This window comes from Silurus aristotelis (genome assembly GCF_946808225.1).
Source record: "Silurus aristotelis genome assembly, chromosome: 17".
NCBI classification, from domain to species: Eukaryota; Metazoa; Chordata; class Actinopteri; order Siluriformes; family Siluridae; genus Silurus; species Silurus aristotelis.
The window spans coordinates 23,184,749-23,203,163 of NC_139590.1; the positions used below are offsets into that span (position 1 = coordinate 23,184,749).

Here is an 18,415-nt window from a genome sequence, read left to right on the forward strand (position 1 = left end):
CATAAGAAAAACATCCACCAAATGTGGTCAGTATTAAATGAAAGAACATACCTTCTGAGCTCTTGAGTTCTTGGCATTGTCCTGGTGGGGACTCTCTCATGATACCATTGCTGAGATAGGTTCCAGAGCTTGGGTGTGGTTTTGGTGCTTTAACCTCCACTCTGGAGAATGAAGCAATCCTCTGGAGAATGGAACCCACACTGTCTTTGGCCTGAGGCTCAATTTGTGCAGGACTGCTGATGTTTGGCCGTGTGGCTTGAGAGGATGTCGCAGAAACAATTTGGACCATCTGAGGCTGAGAGGCCAGGTTAAAGCGTGGGGTCTGAGCAGGGGACAGCAGAACAGGGGACTCACTTATGTTTGGCACTGGGATGGCTCCTGGTGGGGTGTCCAGCTCCTGTTTCTCTATGGCGGAGTGGAGAACCATTGGTAGGTCTGCGCTGTCTAAGCTACTGACAGAAGCAGAGGTGCTTTCAGATATAGTCGGGCTGGTGGAAACTGGATGAAATCTTGCTGGAGGTTTAGGTGGCACGTGTCCCTCTGTCTGGGATTTGACCACGAGGTTGTCCAGATCAAGAGGGAACTTGTTGAGCCGTGCTGGTTCTTTGGTTTTAGGGGCCTGCTGGTTGATGGGTGAATCTTTCCCAATGTTGCCATTGTTTTGAAGACGATATGCATTCCAGGTAACAGCAGAACCGGGGTATCTTGTACCCGGGGACACCACACGTCTCACTCCTCCACTCTCCGCCATCTGGAGGTCCAAGGACGGCATGGAGCCATGGCTGATACCTAACGGCTCTGTGGGAATCACCAAAGGACCCTCCAGCTCTGAGTGAAACATGTTCCCATGGGAGGAGAACTTCTTCAAGGCAGGGCTGCCCAAACGCTGGGCTTTGTAACCTCCGACTCCCATGGGGCTCTGTGGAGGGCTTGTGTAAGAGCTCATTTTGGAAGAGGCTTGGTACTCCAGACTGGAAGAGGAACTGTGAAGACTGTCATTATCACTACCAGGCCCAGACGATGAATTGAAGCCATTTGGGTTGAATTTGTTCTGAAAAGAGGAGGCACGATTGATTCCAGTGTTAGAGGAGATAGCGGGCTTTCCCATGGTGCCTCGGTTAAAGGACAGACTAGACACCATTCTGTTCTTTATGGGCGGACTTTGAACAGGACTGGAGCTGAGACTGATCCTCGTGCGGTAAGTGGGCGACACGAGACCACCTGGACTCCGCACCTCATTTGCTTTGTTCAGGATGGAGCTTGGGCCGATAGGAGATGTGACTGTAGAGGCTGGAGAGAACGTCGGGATCTCATCCACATCATCAATGTCAAAAGATCTCTTCAAGGCTATGGACAAACATAAAATCATGCGCAAATGAACACAAGCATGTCTCGTCGATAAATTATTGTGCAATAGTTCAAAATGGTCTTACAATGTTATAAATCAGTTTTATGTTGACAGCAAATAAACTGCTTTCTGGCACTGCAAAAACCATGAATCATTCAGTGCGGGAAATAATTATTTGATCCCCTGCTGGTTTTGTACATTTACCCCCTTACAAAGAAATGAACAGTCTAGATTTTTATGGCAGGTTTATTTAAACAGAAAGAGAAAAAAATATTTGAAAAAATCCACAAAAAAGCATTAAAGAAAGGTTATAAATTCATTTGTATCCGATCACGTGAAATAAATATTTAATCACGTACCAAATTAGCAATAATTCTGACACCCACATACCCAAATTATTCCTGTCCCTTTAGGAAAATACTCCTAATATCAACTCGTTATGTGTAAAAGACACCAGTCACACAATCAACCTCAAATAGTTATTTCCCCCACTGTAAATTTACTTCCAAATTAAATATTTCATTAATAACCGGACATTCAGTCGATTCTTGTTCATGCATATTGCATTCCTATATTTTTCAAAAATAATTTTTGTCTTGGCTTCTTTCCCATTTCTGCATACGTCAATCACATCTTTATATCGTAAATGAAAGCTGCAGCATAGACGCACAGAGTTGAGTTTAGAAATAGTCTATGAAATGACCTTCAATAAAATGACCTCCTAATTTTGGGAGAAATAAAGCAAAAAAATGTCAATAAAAATCTTTTTGCTGTTTTCATACCAAATGTACGAATGCATTTTACATGCATGCACTTCAAAACTCGATGCCTACAAGGTTAGATTTGTTTATACAGTCAGCCTGACTTAAAATTCCTCGGTCACGCCCATTGTTAAAGGTCGAGCCGAAAATACAGTGTGGTCTGTTTGATTGTGCTGTGAAGCTGCCCTGACATCATCGACTAAAACCAGTCCAGAATGAAGTAAAATTCACAACGACAAATAACTAACACTATCACTTAAAGCGGTATTTATTTTACTGGTGCAACAAAACAACCATGCTGAAGGATAAAAATAACCATCTGTGATAAGACTTATTATTGTATAGCTGAGATGTTTCCTGGTGTGCAGTGGATCAAAACAGAGGCCATAGTGTTTGCAGATCAAATAGTTTTTAAACATTTGAACAAATGCAACAGCAGTTTAAAAGCAAATGCTGCAAAGTCCACACCTGGAGCAAGTACATTGTAATGATGCTGAATCATCCTTTCATTACGACAGCTTGTGAACCAAAGCTCAAAGCAAACATGGCTTTCCAGCCTTTCCTTTTGCAAAGAGCAGACTCAAAGACACAAAGCGGCGATTCAGGAACGTAGTGGTGTTGCATGCTGAGGGTTTGGATTACGCCTGGCTTTCCGCACGACCCAGAATTCCACGAGGACAGTAAGCCAGTCTGGGGATCTCTGCATCAAACGGCATGTGGCTAAAAATGTTTTGCGTGGACACCCGATCGAGACAAGGCAACAGCTGAAGCGGGTCCAGCAGCTGATGCATTACGAGCTTACGACTGCGTTTGTGAATGGCACTTTTACTTTTGCTGGCTGTCTCACAGCAAACCCAAATACCCCGATGACTAAATGGTAGGTGTGTTGGTCTTTTAGGTGCAGCTATCCAGCACTGTGTAAACATCCCATTATCAGTATAGGACTATCTTCCACTATCTTGAGTATCAGTCCTTATTTTTTGCATCGCTCTCAGCCAGAGTTGGCGTGGCATTTCTCCCGGTAGGGTGCGCTTGCAATTAGAAGCAGCGTCAAATCGCTAAATCAAATCCCGTTTCACAGCCTCCCCGTGTAAAGCAAGTAAACCACAGCCCCTTTGTTTCAACTCGCCCATAAGCAGTCACGCAGCTGGGACGGCTAATCGGATTCCAGCAGCGAGAATGCTTTTGTTCGGCAGACACACATCTGTCTGTTTGTGGTGGCTACACACACTGTTATTCCCTTCAGGGCTGCAAAGGGCACCATTAATGAGTCAAAGAGAGTGCCGGGATAAAACACTGTATATGTTCTTAAAAGATGGAAACACGTATGCTTTTTTTTCTTTCAAAAAACGAGAGACTTGAATGGCTCACAGCCTAACATCCCTCTGACAGAACTCTCTCAGAGTAGCACATTCAAGTGTAAACTTGCACTCCCTTTCGACCCAAAAATAAAGAGGAGCGGGTATCAGGTAATTACTGGCACCCTGTCAAACACTCAGGAAATAATTACGCTGGCAGACGAGCGCACCATCGTTAGCGCTCTGAGCTGCACGCTCTCTCGAAGAGGCCCGATCTTCACAGCTTACATGCGGAGAAAAAAAAAATCTCTGGATTTTATCAACAGTTCACACTCCCCTCCTTTTCCACTTCATGGTAGTACTGAGACTCCTCTCAGAGCTGATTGTGATAAACTGGTTTCGATGGCAGGCTTCCAACAGCCACGAATCTCACAAGGAGTAAGTACTCTAGTCAGAGCTGCAAACTTTAAAAACAGTTCTCAAATGCGTTCTTCAAATCGTCCATCCTGCAGTACATTATGACTTGGGTTGCAAAGGGGTGGAACATTTCCAGTTTTACCTGGGGATTTTGGAAATATACCAAGTTGGAAACTTACAAGGAATTTATAGGAATGTGTAAGAATTAATTAGAAATTTGGGGAAATGTATATAAACTCTATCATGTACAAACATAAATATTAGACCACGATTAATTTCATGAGTTAACTCGTGATTAATCGCAACCAAATCACACGTTTTCTGTTCTAAATGTACCTTAAATTTATATTTTTCAGGTTTTAATACATAAATCAACATACTCAAACATAGAGCATGAAGACAACATATTCTTGTGAATGTTTTAAAGTAATTATTGTGGTTTAAATGACATAAATCATCAGGACACCAAATGGAACTTTTGTTGTTTCCACACGGACGGTTTTAATTGGCGGATGTGTGCATCTTGGCGAATTTTGGTGCTGATTTGAGACTTTTGAAAAAGGAAAGGACGTTGTAAATAAATGTGTGTTGCGTCGAAGGTTTCAATTTCGCCTTTTTATAAATTATTGTTTATTTCTATTCTTTATAAAAACGAATACATATAAACTAATACAGATTTTGGACTTTGATTTAATGATGACTATAATTTTGTTGCACAAAATTGTACTTGTACTTGCCAAGATGGAGATTTTTGTATCTGCAGGATTAAAGAAATGATGTGTGTTATGTTAAAGAGGAATGCAAAGTGCATGTAGGGGGCGTGGCCTCAGTAACCCTGCAGTAAGTGTGCATGTGATTGATGAATGTCATGAAATTGCATTCAATCTGGTTGTGTTAACCAACATTATTCAGCAAAAAAAACCTTTCAACTACAAATAAATTCCCTGCTATAGGCTGAGCAAAGATTTGAGAAATTCCCAGATTATTCGTATTAATTCCTGTTAATTCCCATGGAAAGTTTCCACTAAAATTCCTGACATTTTTCAACCCTAATAATGAAAGACTAAAGATTTTTGCATGTTAGGAAATGACACAAATCCCTACACTCTCACATAACCGAGTCTTTTAAAGGTTCTTTGGTTCGTCCCTCTTGGAGATCCATGTATCAGAGGGTTTTGCTATGAGAAAGGATTCCCAGTGAAATCATGAATCATTCAAAAAAAAATTTTTTATAAGTTTATTACTTTAAATCAAATCATGTTCGCTGTCTTCAAGACTGTACACCGTATTTAGCTCGCAAAATCCACCATCATTAGCGAAGGATTCATTATCACATGAATCGTACTCCACAAGAGTCACAAAAGTTCCTCAAAGCAAAGGAACCCCCCTTTTTTTAATAGTGTGCATTTGGATTTGTGCCGTCTCCTAACACACCAAATGAACACCCAATTAGCCCCTGAAAGCCTCGGTAATTAGCGAATAAGAGGAAGCGGTTGTGTTTAATGAGGTAGAAGGCTAAACAACCGAAACCTGGCAACACTATGAGACCCGAGTTGCTAAAGAAAACACTTTCGAGATGCCGCAGGGTTCTTTTTTTTTAAACGCCTGTACAGATTTGTATGCTTTTTTAACACTTAATTAACAAATGAATCAAATCAGGTGTGTTAAATGAGGTAGAATCCGAGACGAGTCGGGTTAAAATCGAATCGCCGAAGTTTCCAAAGACCTGGTCTACAGTCTTGACCTCTCTTATAGTGGGTTTAAATCGCATGTAAGAAGAAAAGCAGATTCCCATCACTCTGCGGAAAGACCGAGCCAATCCCCACGGTGGTTCCTGACATACGAGGGTTCTCTGCAAACGCCTGTGAAATGCTGCCGAACTGACACTGCAAAGTACAGAGCATAGTGGATTGGGCCGTCATGCACAGCACTTCTGAGATTCCCTCACGTTTGTCATGCGGCCGCCTGGCTGGAGTATTATACAGGTATTATTTTATGACACATACCGTTCATCAAGTCGGGTCTTTGGATTGCGTATAAGTGCTGCAGGCTTCAGGGTAGTGTGTGTAGCTAATGGCTGCCCAGGGGTAAAAGCTGGGAGATAGAATCCTTGGGAAATCGAGCAAAAGCAAAGTGTGTAGACATCTGGCTATAAACTTGTACTATCCCCAGAAAACTGACATTTGTAATCACTTCCATTCATCATCACTGATACCAGAGCATGTAGTACATTTACACAGGGGCTACATTAAACAGATTAATTCCCTTTATTGTGTGTCAAAACATCTTTCTGTCTTCTATTAAGTCTAGTTCACTTAATTCACTACTATTAAACATGTAAAACTCCTACTATGAAGAGCGTATAATCATCCGAACATTCTGGATGCTTCCAAGAACACGTGGAGCAGCGAGGTGGCCAGGCACGGAGGGGCATGTCAGGACTCGTGACGGAGGCACCTCTCATCTCATCCTACTGCATTCCTTACAGGTACACGCTCACGACCCCTTCGCTACACGGCTCACGAGACCACCTCTGCCCCAGCACATCTGGAAGTCGAATTCAGAGCAGATCTGGGGTAATGCAAAAAAAAGGCCAGGCACTTGTGCCCCTGGGGGCTACATAAAACTTTCACACTCCTGAAGACCTGCAAACACTAAATCCTCTAAAGGACTGCTGGCGCTTTCTTTTCCTCCTTTTTTTTTTTGGCTGACAAATTGCTGCAAGTTTTCTGATGTGCTATAACACGGGAAAGCTGCGTTTACACGTTACGTGCGGAGCAACACGTCGACGTGCGGTAAGCGGGTTTCAGAGGTTGAAAGACTAAGGATCAGATTAGCACCACGGCCCCTTGCTGAGAACTTCAACTTTGGGTGTTTATATAAGGTACGTTATCCAAACAATGGCCTTTGAAATTCAGGAAGCGTTCATAAATCACGATCATCGGCTCCATCCCGAAATAGGTTTATCTTATCTTATTTTCCTTCAATGACCCTTTTTTGTGGGGAGCAGCTCCGTTTAAAGCAGGAGACCGAAAGGCAGCTTGTCTGGTCTACAGTGAGGCAGTTTACCGTAATTACCTTGCCATAAACACATACGCTTTCACACACCTTCTTACTATTTAACCCCTTTAGATCTTGTTTGAGCACTACTGGGGCCCCGATGTCTAGAGGAACTCTGTGGTAAGGAATGCATGAACAGAAATGGGGGTAATAAAGGAAGCCAGTCATGTAACATCTTTGTTATTGCATGGTTTCAGAACTCGGATTTAGTGAGCATGTGATCTTTGACCTTTTGGATTAGAAGGTCAGTAGCACAGCCACTGAAAACATGAGATCTCTGTAGACTACGGTTTTCTTAAATGCTATTCAGCAGATGTGTATTGAGGACTTCATACCCGAGTAAAAGTAAAGAAAAACCCACTCCATTACATTAAAAGTCACCACTTTTCCATACTTTTCCAGTATTTGACTCTGAAGTCAAATGCACGAGTCTTCAACATTACGACTCGTTTGTAAAAAGCCCAGTCGACATTAAAGATCAACACGACAAACTCTTCAACATGGCAGCAAAACCAAACAAGTCTGTCAAAAACAAGACAAAGTAGTGAAGCGATGTTAAACAATTCACAACTAAAATGACAGGATCATGTCACAAAGTCAAATGAGAGTAAACATCCGCTGCCGAAGAAATAAGTCAAAAAGAAAAGTACATTTACTCTAAAACTTTGAGCTGCTTTTTTCCGCTTGTCTCTAGTTGGTTCATTAAAACGTTTGTTTTATGTAGGAGGCGTGGCTTAAAAAAAGGAATATAATGCCACTACAGAGCTCGGCAAACGATCCCAAACATTCCAGTCGTGTCCACGAGACACGGGCGGGCCACCGAGAGTGAACGGACGCACTGTATCCCCTCCACGCTCGAGCACCAGGACACTGGGCCCTTGTTCAAAAGTCACCCTACTCGTCTCAGCTTGAGGTGAAGCTGACAGAATGCAACGTCTCCCTTGTGGCATGTTTAACCGCAAATCACGTCGTTCGGGCGTGAGAAAATCGCTAACCAAAGCAGAAAAACAGTGCGTCTTTTCTTCAAGCGCTGCCCATTGATGTCCCACTGGATGGTCTTTGAATTGCTATTCGAGAGTCTCCAAAAATCTTTCCATAACCCTATTCACACACATTCTGCACGTCAATAAAAAGCAATTAAGAGTCACTAGAGAAAACAAGGGCCATAACTATCACCCCGGACCCCAGAGACTCCACGTCTCCGGTGGCCACAGTTCCATTCCTTGCTGTTATTACATCTCCAGGGGGGTTTACAAAGCTCATCAGATATGCTTGTTTGCTCTGCATGTGTGTTCTTACTGTAACAATTTGCACACGTTTTTACCAACATACGTAGACAAACAATGACGAGAAGTCGACTGTTGCGACGTTTATCACGGGGTACAATTTCAGCTGGTCATAGATCATAATCACGAAGCCACCATTCTGACGGATATGATGCTGAAGAATTCTCTCAATAAAGATAATATTTTAAGCGTGTCCTGCACGTCATTTGTTTGTGTCATTTCTCGGATCAACACCTGTCCAAACACAACAACGTTGAGAGACGAGCCATTGTTCTGAGAACCCTGCTGAGTGCCGTGCCATGAAAAATCCACCGGAGAAGGTTCCTCTGTCTTTTTTCCATCAATGTGTGTGTTCTGAAGGTTCTGAAGTCACACATATGAACTGGTTTATGGGCTCTGGGAAATAATTACAGTCCCATTCTGCTGGATGCATTTCTGCTCCATGAGTTTTGTTGTTTGTTTGTGTGTGTGTGTGTGTGTGTGTGTGTGTGTGTGTGTGTGTGTGTGTGTGTGTGTGTGTGGAAATAGTGTGTGAACAGCATGAAAGTTCTCCCCCTTATGAGAATAAGAGCACAGCCTGTGCAGAGATGATTTCCTATCATCATGACTCGAGCACAGACCACACAAGGCAGATGCATGCCATCTATAAACAGTTATTAGTTTAATGAGAGAAAATTAGACTCCTTAATTGCCAGGAAGTTTTTTTTTTTTTTTTTTTTGCAGGCCTAATGTATTCCGCAGAATGGAGTTCAGATAATTACTCCTGGGGAAGGAAACAAATTGATTTCCTGCCTAATAAAAAACACATTCCTCGGAAATGTCCATGCCTTTGCTTTGTTGTTGTTGTTGTTGTTTTTGTTGTTATTATTATTATTATTATTATTATTATTATTATTATTATTATTATTATATCAGACGTGAATGAATGAACTGTGCAACACTCACCCTCAAAATCCGACAATATCCCCTCGAGATGATCGTTTACAGACATCCTGACTTTTATCAGGAAGAAAGAAAGAAATAAGAATAAAAACACAAAGTTTCGCTCTTTATCAGTTCTGAAGTCGGAATCTCAAAAACTTTTCTGCCCGAGGTTTACACACAAACACACACACAAACAAACAAACAAACACACACACACACACACACACACACACACACACACACACACACTCACACTCACACACTCTGCGGACGATGCAATAAAACGGAATAAAACAAAGTTGCGCTTCTCCTTCGCCTCGCATCCGCGCGCGCGCTGCTACCTCTCTGATGTGAGCGAACTGATCCGGTCACGAGCGAATCGGTTCCTTTTTTAAGGAGTCGTTTCAAAAAGATCGATGCCATACGAATCGACTCGACATTTTTGTCTCTCTCTTTCTTTTTGATGTTTTTCTGTTTCTTTTATGTGTTTCTCTCTATTTCTCTTCCTCTCTATCTTAGTCTCTCTCTCTCTCTCCCTTTTTCTGTTGCAATTATTTAACACTACATACACATTTTTATATGTAATGTAATATATGATAGACAGATAGATAGATAGATAGATAGATAGATAGATAGATAGATAGATAGATAGATAGATAGATAGATAGATAGATAGCACTACACGGTTTACATTTCCAAAGAAATGAAATGTATGAATCAATACGGAAGCTCGATTCATATAAACAGATTTGTTCTGAAGAATCGATTCCGTAACGTGGATCATATGAGTGAGTGGGACGCGCTCAACAGGGTTGCCAGATTGGATCGTTTGCTTTCCTCACATTGGAAACATCCAAATTTAGTTTAAAAAAAAACATTTATTAATATCTATTATTATTATTATTATTATTATTATCATTATTATTATTTTTATTGTTATTATTAATCGTAGTAATTGTTGTAATAAACGTATTAGTTGCAAACATGTATTATATCTACAAAACAGATTTTTCAGCCTGATAAATTTTACAAGAATTGTACATTTGGCAACCCTGCTGAGGCCCCAAATTACCCCCTCCATCCCACTTCTACCCTGAGGCTACACCTGGGGGGGGTGTAAAAAAAAAAAAGGCCCCCAGCTCTCACTTTTCACCTCCGCACTGAGAGCATCCAAACAGCAGCGCAGAGAAGAGATTCAAATCCTCAGTAATACCAAACATTAACGACAAATGATGATGATATGGATGTAGTTCAAAGATGGCAAAAGTGCACACATCCTTCACTCAAGTAGAAGTACAGATACTCATGCTTTAAAAGACTCTGGTAAAAGTTCAAGTTCTAATCACATATATTAATAATATTATCAATATATTTGATGCTATTATATCATTATTATTATTATTAGATATAAATTAATATTTTAATACAATATAATTTTAGATTTTGTTACCTAATGAATAAATCCAGACTGAACATCCACCATATAGAACACAAGCAGAGAAAAACAAATAGATTCAAACTAAAGTAGAGAAAAATCTACCTAATTACAGTAACAAAGTATTTGTACTTCATTACTTCACAACTCTCATGTAGTCTATGCTATTAGAGCATTAGTCAGCAGACTGATCATTATGTTTTTACCTGCTCTGAGTTTGGGATTGTTGTGTTGTTGCAGAGTAAACAGACAGTTTAGATCATTTGAAGCATTTTTCCATGCAGAAGTCATTGGGGGGTGAAAACTTTTGCTCTCTGTTATCTGGTTAAGCCAGCTGCAAAACATGAAACAAGAACAAAGAGAATGGCACATTAATCATTCGTTACATCTCTGTCTGTCTCTCTTTCTGTCTGTCTCTCTTTCTGTCTGTCTCTCTTTCTCCCTGTCTTTCTCTTTCAGCCTGTCTCTCTTTCTCTGTCTGTCTCTCTTTCTATCTGTCTCTTGTTCTCTGTCTGTCTCTCTGTCTGTTTCTCTGTCTGTCTCTATTTACCTGTCTGTCTCTCTTTCTCTCTGTCTCTCTCTTTCGGCCTGTCTCTCTTTCTCTGTCTGTCTCTCTTTCTATCTGTCTCTCTTTCTTTGTCTGTCTCACTCAGTCTGTCTCTTTGTCTGTCTGTCTCTTTCGGTCTGTCTCTCTTTCTCTGTCTGTCTGTCTGTCTGTCTGTCTGTCTGTCTGTCTGTCTCTCTTTTTCTGTCTGTCTTTTTTCTCTGTCTGTCTCTCTCTGTCTGTCTCTGTTTTTCTGTCTGTCTCTCTCCCTGTCTCTCTCTTTGTCTGTCTATCTGTCTCTTTCGGTCTGTCTCTCTTTCTCTGTCTGTCTGTCTGTATCTCTTTTTGTGTCTGTCTTTTTTCTCTGTCTGTCTCTATTTACCTGTCTGTCTCTCTCTGTCTGTCTCTCTCCCTGTCTGTCTCTGTTTTTCCGCCTGGATCTCTCTGTCTGTCTCTCTTTTTGTCTGTCACTGTTTTTCTGTCTGTCTTTCTGTCTTTCTCTCATTCTGTGTCTCTATTTCTAATCGTCTCTCTCTCTCTTTCTCTGTCCCTATTTCTCCCTGTGTAACAAGAAAACACACACCAAATAAATTATTTGTTCAATACATAGTTGCAGATCAGCTCCAGTGGTGGACAATAACAAAGTAAATGTAATTCGTTACTGTACTTAAGTAGCTTTTCCACATATGTGTACTTTACTGAAGTATTTCTATTTGGAGAGACTTTAACTTTAATCTCACTACATTTCAATGTCAAATATCGCTTTTTATTCAACTACATTTTGCGAAATCAGTCGTTTCTTTTGATTTATTTGTGGATAAAAACGTCAACTTGTCAAACACGTATCAAGAAACCAATCAGGGTCGAGCGCACGCTTTGTTTTGAACTTGTTTTGATTGGCGCTTGGTGCATCTACTGATCACCAACATACAGTTCAGCATCAGTTCTACAGTACTTTTGAATGCAAATACTTTTGTACTTTTAATCAAGTGAAAGTTTAAAGGGATACTTTTAATGGAGTTCATATTTTACAGAGTGTATCTTTAACTCAACTACATTCTTTATGTACTGAATCCACCACTGCCCAGCACACATGCGCTTATGTTGAGGGCCCATTGTACAAGTCCAAGTAATCTTCACACCCGGGTACACTGCTGAACTCTGTGTGACTCAGACACTAAAACACAAAGGCCATCAGACAGTTTTTAGACAGCACACACCCTTTATGATCAGTTCATATCCGAGAGACAAACACAGCTGGTGCAGTGCGAACACACAACCTATAAACACTCAATTTCCTGTGCACTGCATTCGACCGAGCCCGTCGACTCGGCTCACATTTCCCTAAATCCAGCTAACAAAGCATCACCCGGTGCTCAGGGTATGGGGTATATGGGGGTTTAAATGCATTGACAAACTGCATTTATTTTTATTTATGTAATTATTAGTATAATTTGTTTAATAGTTTAACAATATACAATAAAAGATGTAATATCTGATATAAATGAAATAATAAATATAATGTAATAAATAATAAAAAAGAAAATAAATTAATAAAAGAATAACAGTAAATAATAATTTTTTACAGTAAATAATAAATCATAGAAGGGGCACAAACATCTGCCTACACACATGGAGTTTTTTTTTTTTTTTAGCCCTTTAGGCCATGCAGAGTCAAGAATGAGGAATAAATAATTAGGTGTGGTGGTGGTGTGTGTTTGTGTGTGTGTGTGTGTGTGTGTGTGTGTGTGTGTGTGTGTGTGTGTGTGTGTGTGTGTGTTATCAGGTATAATAAAACAGGAAAGGAGAGAGAGAGCAGAAGGAGAAAGCTCAGCTGAATTTGCTCTTATCTCTCCATCCTCTGAAGCGATCACTGAAGTGGGCAATTAAACTCAAGCCTCTGAGGGTTAAAGTCAGGCATGTTAACGACACAATAGGTGGCCTCTGACCTGTGGCCTTACCTGCCCCGGGGTGGTAGATAAGGTGTTTCCACCCAGGTATATGTGATGAATTGGCTGGCTGTAGTACAGACTCGAACAGACCAGAAAGCAGAGTGACAGATAAGAACAGGAAGCAAGATTGGAACGCTTTCATATGGCTAGTTACTGTATCAAGATAAGATGCTAACCTGGCAGATAGCTAACACGTCAATCGTAGTGAACAAAAACCATGTGTGTTATAGAGATAACTAGCATCCAAAGCATTTATTTAACACCACTACTACATAAAAACACTAACATTATTACAAACAGTTACAAGTTTTTACAGTTTATCTGGAGCTAGATGTGCTTTCTGAGCCGTTAGCGAATAAATATATGTTAACACAAAAACATTACTTAAGTTAACTTTAGACTTAAAAGGCTCTTAAGTGTTTAGTCAGCGAGCTAGCTAGCCATTTATAAAGTTAGCTTTTTTTTTTGTGCATTGCTTTGTCCACATTTACCATATGTATTCACATTAACATGTTTAATTAGACATGCTAGTTATCAAAAAGCTTCTATCAATGCTAGCTGACAGCCTTTTTTTTTTTAAATCAAAAGCATGTTTTTGAGACTAGCTAGTTTTCTGAGTGCTAGTTTTTTCTCTTAGAAAATGCATCAAAGAGCAGTATGTCAAGCCAGCATTGTGCTAGTGATAGAACAGATGGATCATGCTAGTTATCAAGAAATCTTTCATCAAGCATTAACTATCCACAAGCTATTTAGCTGGTATGAAATCAGATTTTGCTATGAAACACTACCTAACTAGCCTGCAGTCTAGCTAGCGATCTTGATATGAGACCAATGATCTCAACTCATCAGTAGATTTGACCAAAGCACATATTAAAAGTGTATTTCTTAGAGAAAATAAATACTGCTATGTGGAAAAGGAAGTCACAGGCTGAGTAGTGAACCGCAGATGTAGGTTAAAGTAAAGGACTGGTACGGCAGCAGCGAGTACGTCGCTCTCTTGGCTTGATATCAGGCATGGAAGCGATCTGCAGTGAAAATACTTTTTCTTTCTTCCCTCAGGCAACCTTTCCTGCCTCATGATTCTGTTGCCGTTCTGTCGCATCGGCTCTGTTGAATTATTCAGCGGTGAGATGGTAGTCGGAGTCGACCTGGAACGCCACATTAATATTTGTCACGCAGCGCTGCTAAGCGTCACAATGACCAGACTGGCAAATGCAATCTGATCAAAGAGCACAGGAGTGTAGTGTGTGTGTGTCTGTGTGTGAGTGTGAAAGTCTATTTCTACTTACTTAGGCACACACACATACACACACACACACACACACACATACACACACATTCCGGATCATTCTCCAGGCTCCTGACGCCTCAGGCCAGCAAAAAAAAAAGGAGGATTTTCCCAATATTTTAGTTGCATCCTCCGCTTAGAAGGAACTCCTACCAGCTTATTCCAGTTTTTCTCAGTCACTTTGGAGTTTTTCTCAGTTCAGAAATGAAATTCTCATAACTACTTGTTCAGCCTTTACATCATTTAGTCACTCGTGCTCATCATAAAAGCATTTTCTCGTCGCTTTGATCAAAAAACGCTTTTGTACATTCATTTAATCGATTGTGTACAAGTGTCTGCTGTTTCCTACTTTATCAGTTGTTTATGTTCATGCTGATCAAAATATATTATACTGGTTCTCACCTGAACAGTCTCAACAAACCCCAGAACATCTCGGCATCAGTTCATCGAATGCAAAATGATTAAACCAGTTGTTATCATCTGTCATCTAAAATTTCTGTTAAACTTTTTTTTTTTAATTGATGAATTGTGCAGATGAATCTTGAATGTCACTAATGCAAGAGAGTGAACGGCATCAGATCAACCGATAATCAACTAGTTCTTGGGGAAAAAAAGGGAAATCTGCAGACAGTGGAACAGGAGTCACCCAACACTTTCTAAAAGAAATAGCTCGCTGTAAAGACAGCTGCACCCCTCTGGCATGTTTTCTTCCTTTGTAACAAAATGCATCCTTTGTGACCGTGTGAAGTCCTGCAGTCCTGAGTCCTGATCTCTTAATGATCATTAACACATGTTGTGTTACAGTAAAAGGACATGGGAAAGCAGCAAGAAATGAACAGATCATCCATGGGGAAAAACAGCTGCTATAACAGAAGCAATACCCTGTTCCATATCATTAAACCTCCTGTAGCTATAAACAGATGAAAAATAAATAATGAATGGAATTGTTGTGGTGTAGGAGGAATAAAACACCTCGAGACTTTCAGTAGAGCAGGAAATCAACTGCACAAAAAAACCCTCTTGCACCTCAACTCGCCCTGAAACTCACAGCCAAAGCATGACAGATGTGAGACGTCATGGCGGTGTTGTACAAAACACTTGTCAGCTTTCAGAACAATCTGTCAGCTCTCGCCAGCACGATCCCCACCTCGAGGACATGACGTGACGAAAAGGTTTTGCTCGAACCCGGTCTCTCAGACAGAAAGAACGCTGCAGGAGGAATATCTCAGTGAATCTGCACATAATTGTATTAACCTCAATTAACTGGGTTTTAAAAGAAAAACTTGTTTTATGAAAATAAATTTTTGTTTCATTATGAATATAAAGCGTGATCTTGTTGACTGGAGGTAGTGATGAGTGACTGGTATGATGACTGGTCTAAAAATGTTTGATAAATTTGCAAAGTTAGGAACTTTGCATTTATTATCATTATAATTATAATTATTATAATATTAGGAAAAATTTTTTTAAAAACTAATGATAATAAAAATATACCGTAAACTTGTAGAAACTTCCCCAAAACTGTGAAAATCTTTGGGTTTACTACCAGCCTGAAGTTGATTTTTGTGGATATTTGTGTGGGATTCATTCAGCCACAAGCATGTGAGTAAAGTCAGGTACTGATGTAGGTGAGGTGAGGAGACCTGAGGTGCAGTCAACATAAAAAATTCGTCCCAAGGGTGGGGACGAACTACCCAAGTCTGGAAACGTCCTAATACTGATGTTCATATAGTGTATTTATATTTCTGTTATCACTTATGTTATAGGAGCTATTTTTTAGTAGCAGATTTTATTTTTGTATTGGAAAACTGCCGGCTTGACCTTTTCTACTGTTACAGCATGCTAGAACTGGAGACTCCTTCCACAAATAAATAAATGTCCCCTTGCACAAAAAAAACAAAACAAATAACGATCAATGAGCATGTCGTTTGCATGTCAAAATTTCATGTAATAATGATAAATTAGGTATGTTTTTTTTTTTTTTTTTTTTTTTTGCAAAAAAAAATCTTTTTCAAGCACTTCAAGGGTACATAAATGTTATTAGCCCCCGGGTGACGTCTCACTGTACAGCTCCCTGCTGTCCTCTACTGGTATTGTATCTGCTTATTCTATTGCCTGCATGTAGTCATATGTGTGTGTGTGTGTGTGTGTGTGTGTGTGTGTGTGTGTGTGTGTGTGTGTGTGTGATAGAGAGACAGAAGGAGAAGGAAAGCGTAAAGGTATTTCACTCGTACTGCATGTGCTGCACTGGGGAAAGGATGATGGATGAGCAGCTCACTAGGATTGAGTAGAAATCATGAAAGAGAGAGAGAGAGAGAGAGAGAGAGAGAGAGAGAGAGAGAGAGAGAGTTGTGTAGGTGAGAGCAAGCGAAGCTGTGTCCTCCAACTAAGGTCAACTCTTGGTGTTAAAGACAATGCATATATTTTCAGTAGAAAGGTTTGTACTGGTATTAAAGGTGCCTTATGTTATTCCTAACATGTTATAAGCTCTAATAAGAGGATGTTATAAATACAAACACTATGCAAAAAGGTGTTTTAGCCAACATGCGATATAAAACAGGAAATACTTCAGAGGATGAGGTGTTTAAACGGTACATAAAACACATTTAAAGGCACGGAAAAGGAAAGGGGATAAAAAGGAAAAAAGGAAAATCTGATTAAAACTTTATACTTCAATAATAATTGATTTCTTTTTCTGTATTGCGTTTCTATGTTCAGCAAAAATAAAGAATATTTATTTATTTATTTATTTTCCACTGCAAAGCAATTTGAATTGCACTTTACATTATGATTTAATTTGAATTTGATTGTGTAGCACATTTTTTCAGACCCTTCACTCTGCACTTTTTCATATTTTGTAGTTCTACTAATAAATTTCTCATTAATTAATTAAAAATTATTGCCAGTTATTGATTCTTTGATGTGTTTGATCTTACATTCTTTGAACCTCAATACACTTTGAGATTTTGAACTTGAAACAAATATACTATATATATAAAAAAAAAAAACATAAGCAAAACTACCTTCCTTGTGTGTGTGTGTGTGTGTGTGTGTGTGTGTGTGTATGTGTGTGTGTGTTTAAGTGTCATTATCAACACATTGTAGCAGGAACAGCTGGAACAGCTGCTGGCTCTAACAAGGTGGACGTGTGTGTGGGTGGCAATAGTCATATTGGAATAGTCGATGTCTGTTTGCACGTGTTATGACAAAGAGTGTGTTGATAACATCCCGACGTAAACGACAACATGGAGGCGGAGACGAAGCGTGACATCAATCTGTTCTCCTGCGTTTAATTAAACACCACGAAACGGCCCGAAATACCGAATCTATTGTTAAATCTGTCAATCATATCGAACGCTCTCAGACATTAATATTATACCACAAATCAATAAAAACCCAGCCGTAATATACACTGCTATGTGTGGTCAAAAGTATTGGGACACCCGACTTCTCCAGCCATATTTGGTTCTTTCCCAAACTGTTAGCACAAAATTTGAGGCACACAATTGATTGGGACGACTTTGGATGCGCTGGGTTTAAATGTTCCACTCAATTGTACTATAAGATCCAAACCTGTTCCCTGTGCACAAAGCCAGCTCGATGAAGATAGGCTTTACATAGCGTGGAGTTTAAGATCTCCTGCTTTAGACCTCCAACCCTATAAAACACCTTCAGGACAAATGTTTCATGCAAACTCCACCCCAGGCCTCCTCACCTCGCTCCACAAATACACGCCAAGACCTAGTGGAACATCTGCCCAGAAGAGTGGAGGTTCTTATAACATTAAAAGGAGACTAAATGTGGAATGAGATGTTCACAAAGCACTCACCAGTCTTAGTGTATATAGCAGTAAACACTGTCTGTGTGGGCTGTTAGCAACACATTGGATGAGGAACATCTGAAAGCTCAAAGAAGATGAACTTATGAGCGAAACACTCTGCACATGTTCTGACGAGGCGTGTCATAAAAACGCCGTTCCCCAATTAAAAACAAATAAGCCGAAGACTGAGCGGCAGACACGAAACACTAATGGTATAATCCAAGTAGGAACACGGTGTTCCATAGATGTGAACATTACAGAATTAATGTCATTATTGATTAT

The 18,415-nt window shown here is 40.0% G+C and overlaps 1 protein-coding gene across 1 annotated transcript in view; it reads right to left on the minus strand.

Moving 5' to 3' along the window:
- The window catches only part of septin12 (septin 12), a gene marked incomplete at its 3' end in the record, with an annotated part of 66,219 nt that extends 56,759 nt beyond the window's left edge, over nucleotides 1–9,460 (minus strand). Inside the window, exons 1-2 of the mRNA XM_083566104.1 lie at nucleotides 9,116–9,460; nucleotides 52–1,347 (exon numbers count right to left, since the gene is read on the minus strand). Coding sequence (XP_083422230.1) covers nucleotides 52–1,347; nucleotides 9,116–9,161 — 1,342 coding nt within the window. The 5' untranslated portion in view covers nucleotides 9,162–9,460. The remainder of the gene's footprint in view (nucleotides 1–51; nucleotides 1,348–9,115) is intronic.
- Between the last annotated feature and the right edge of the window lie 8,955 nt (nucleotides 9,461–18,415).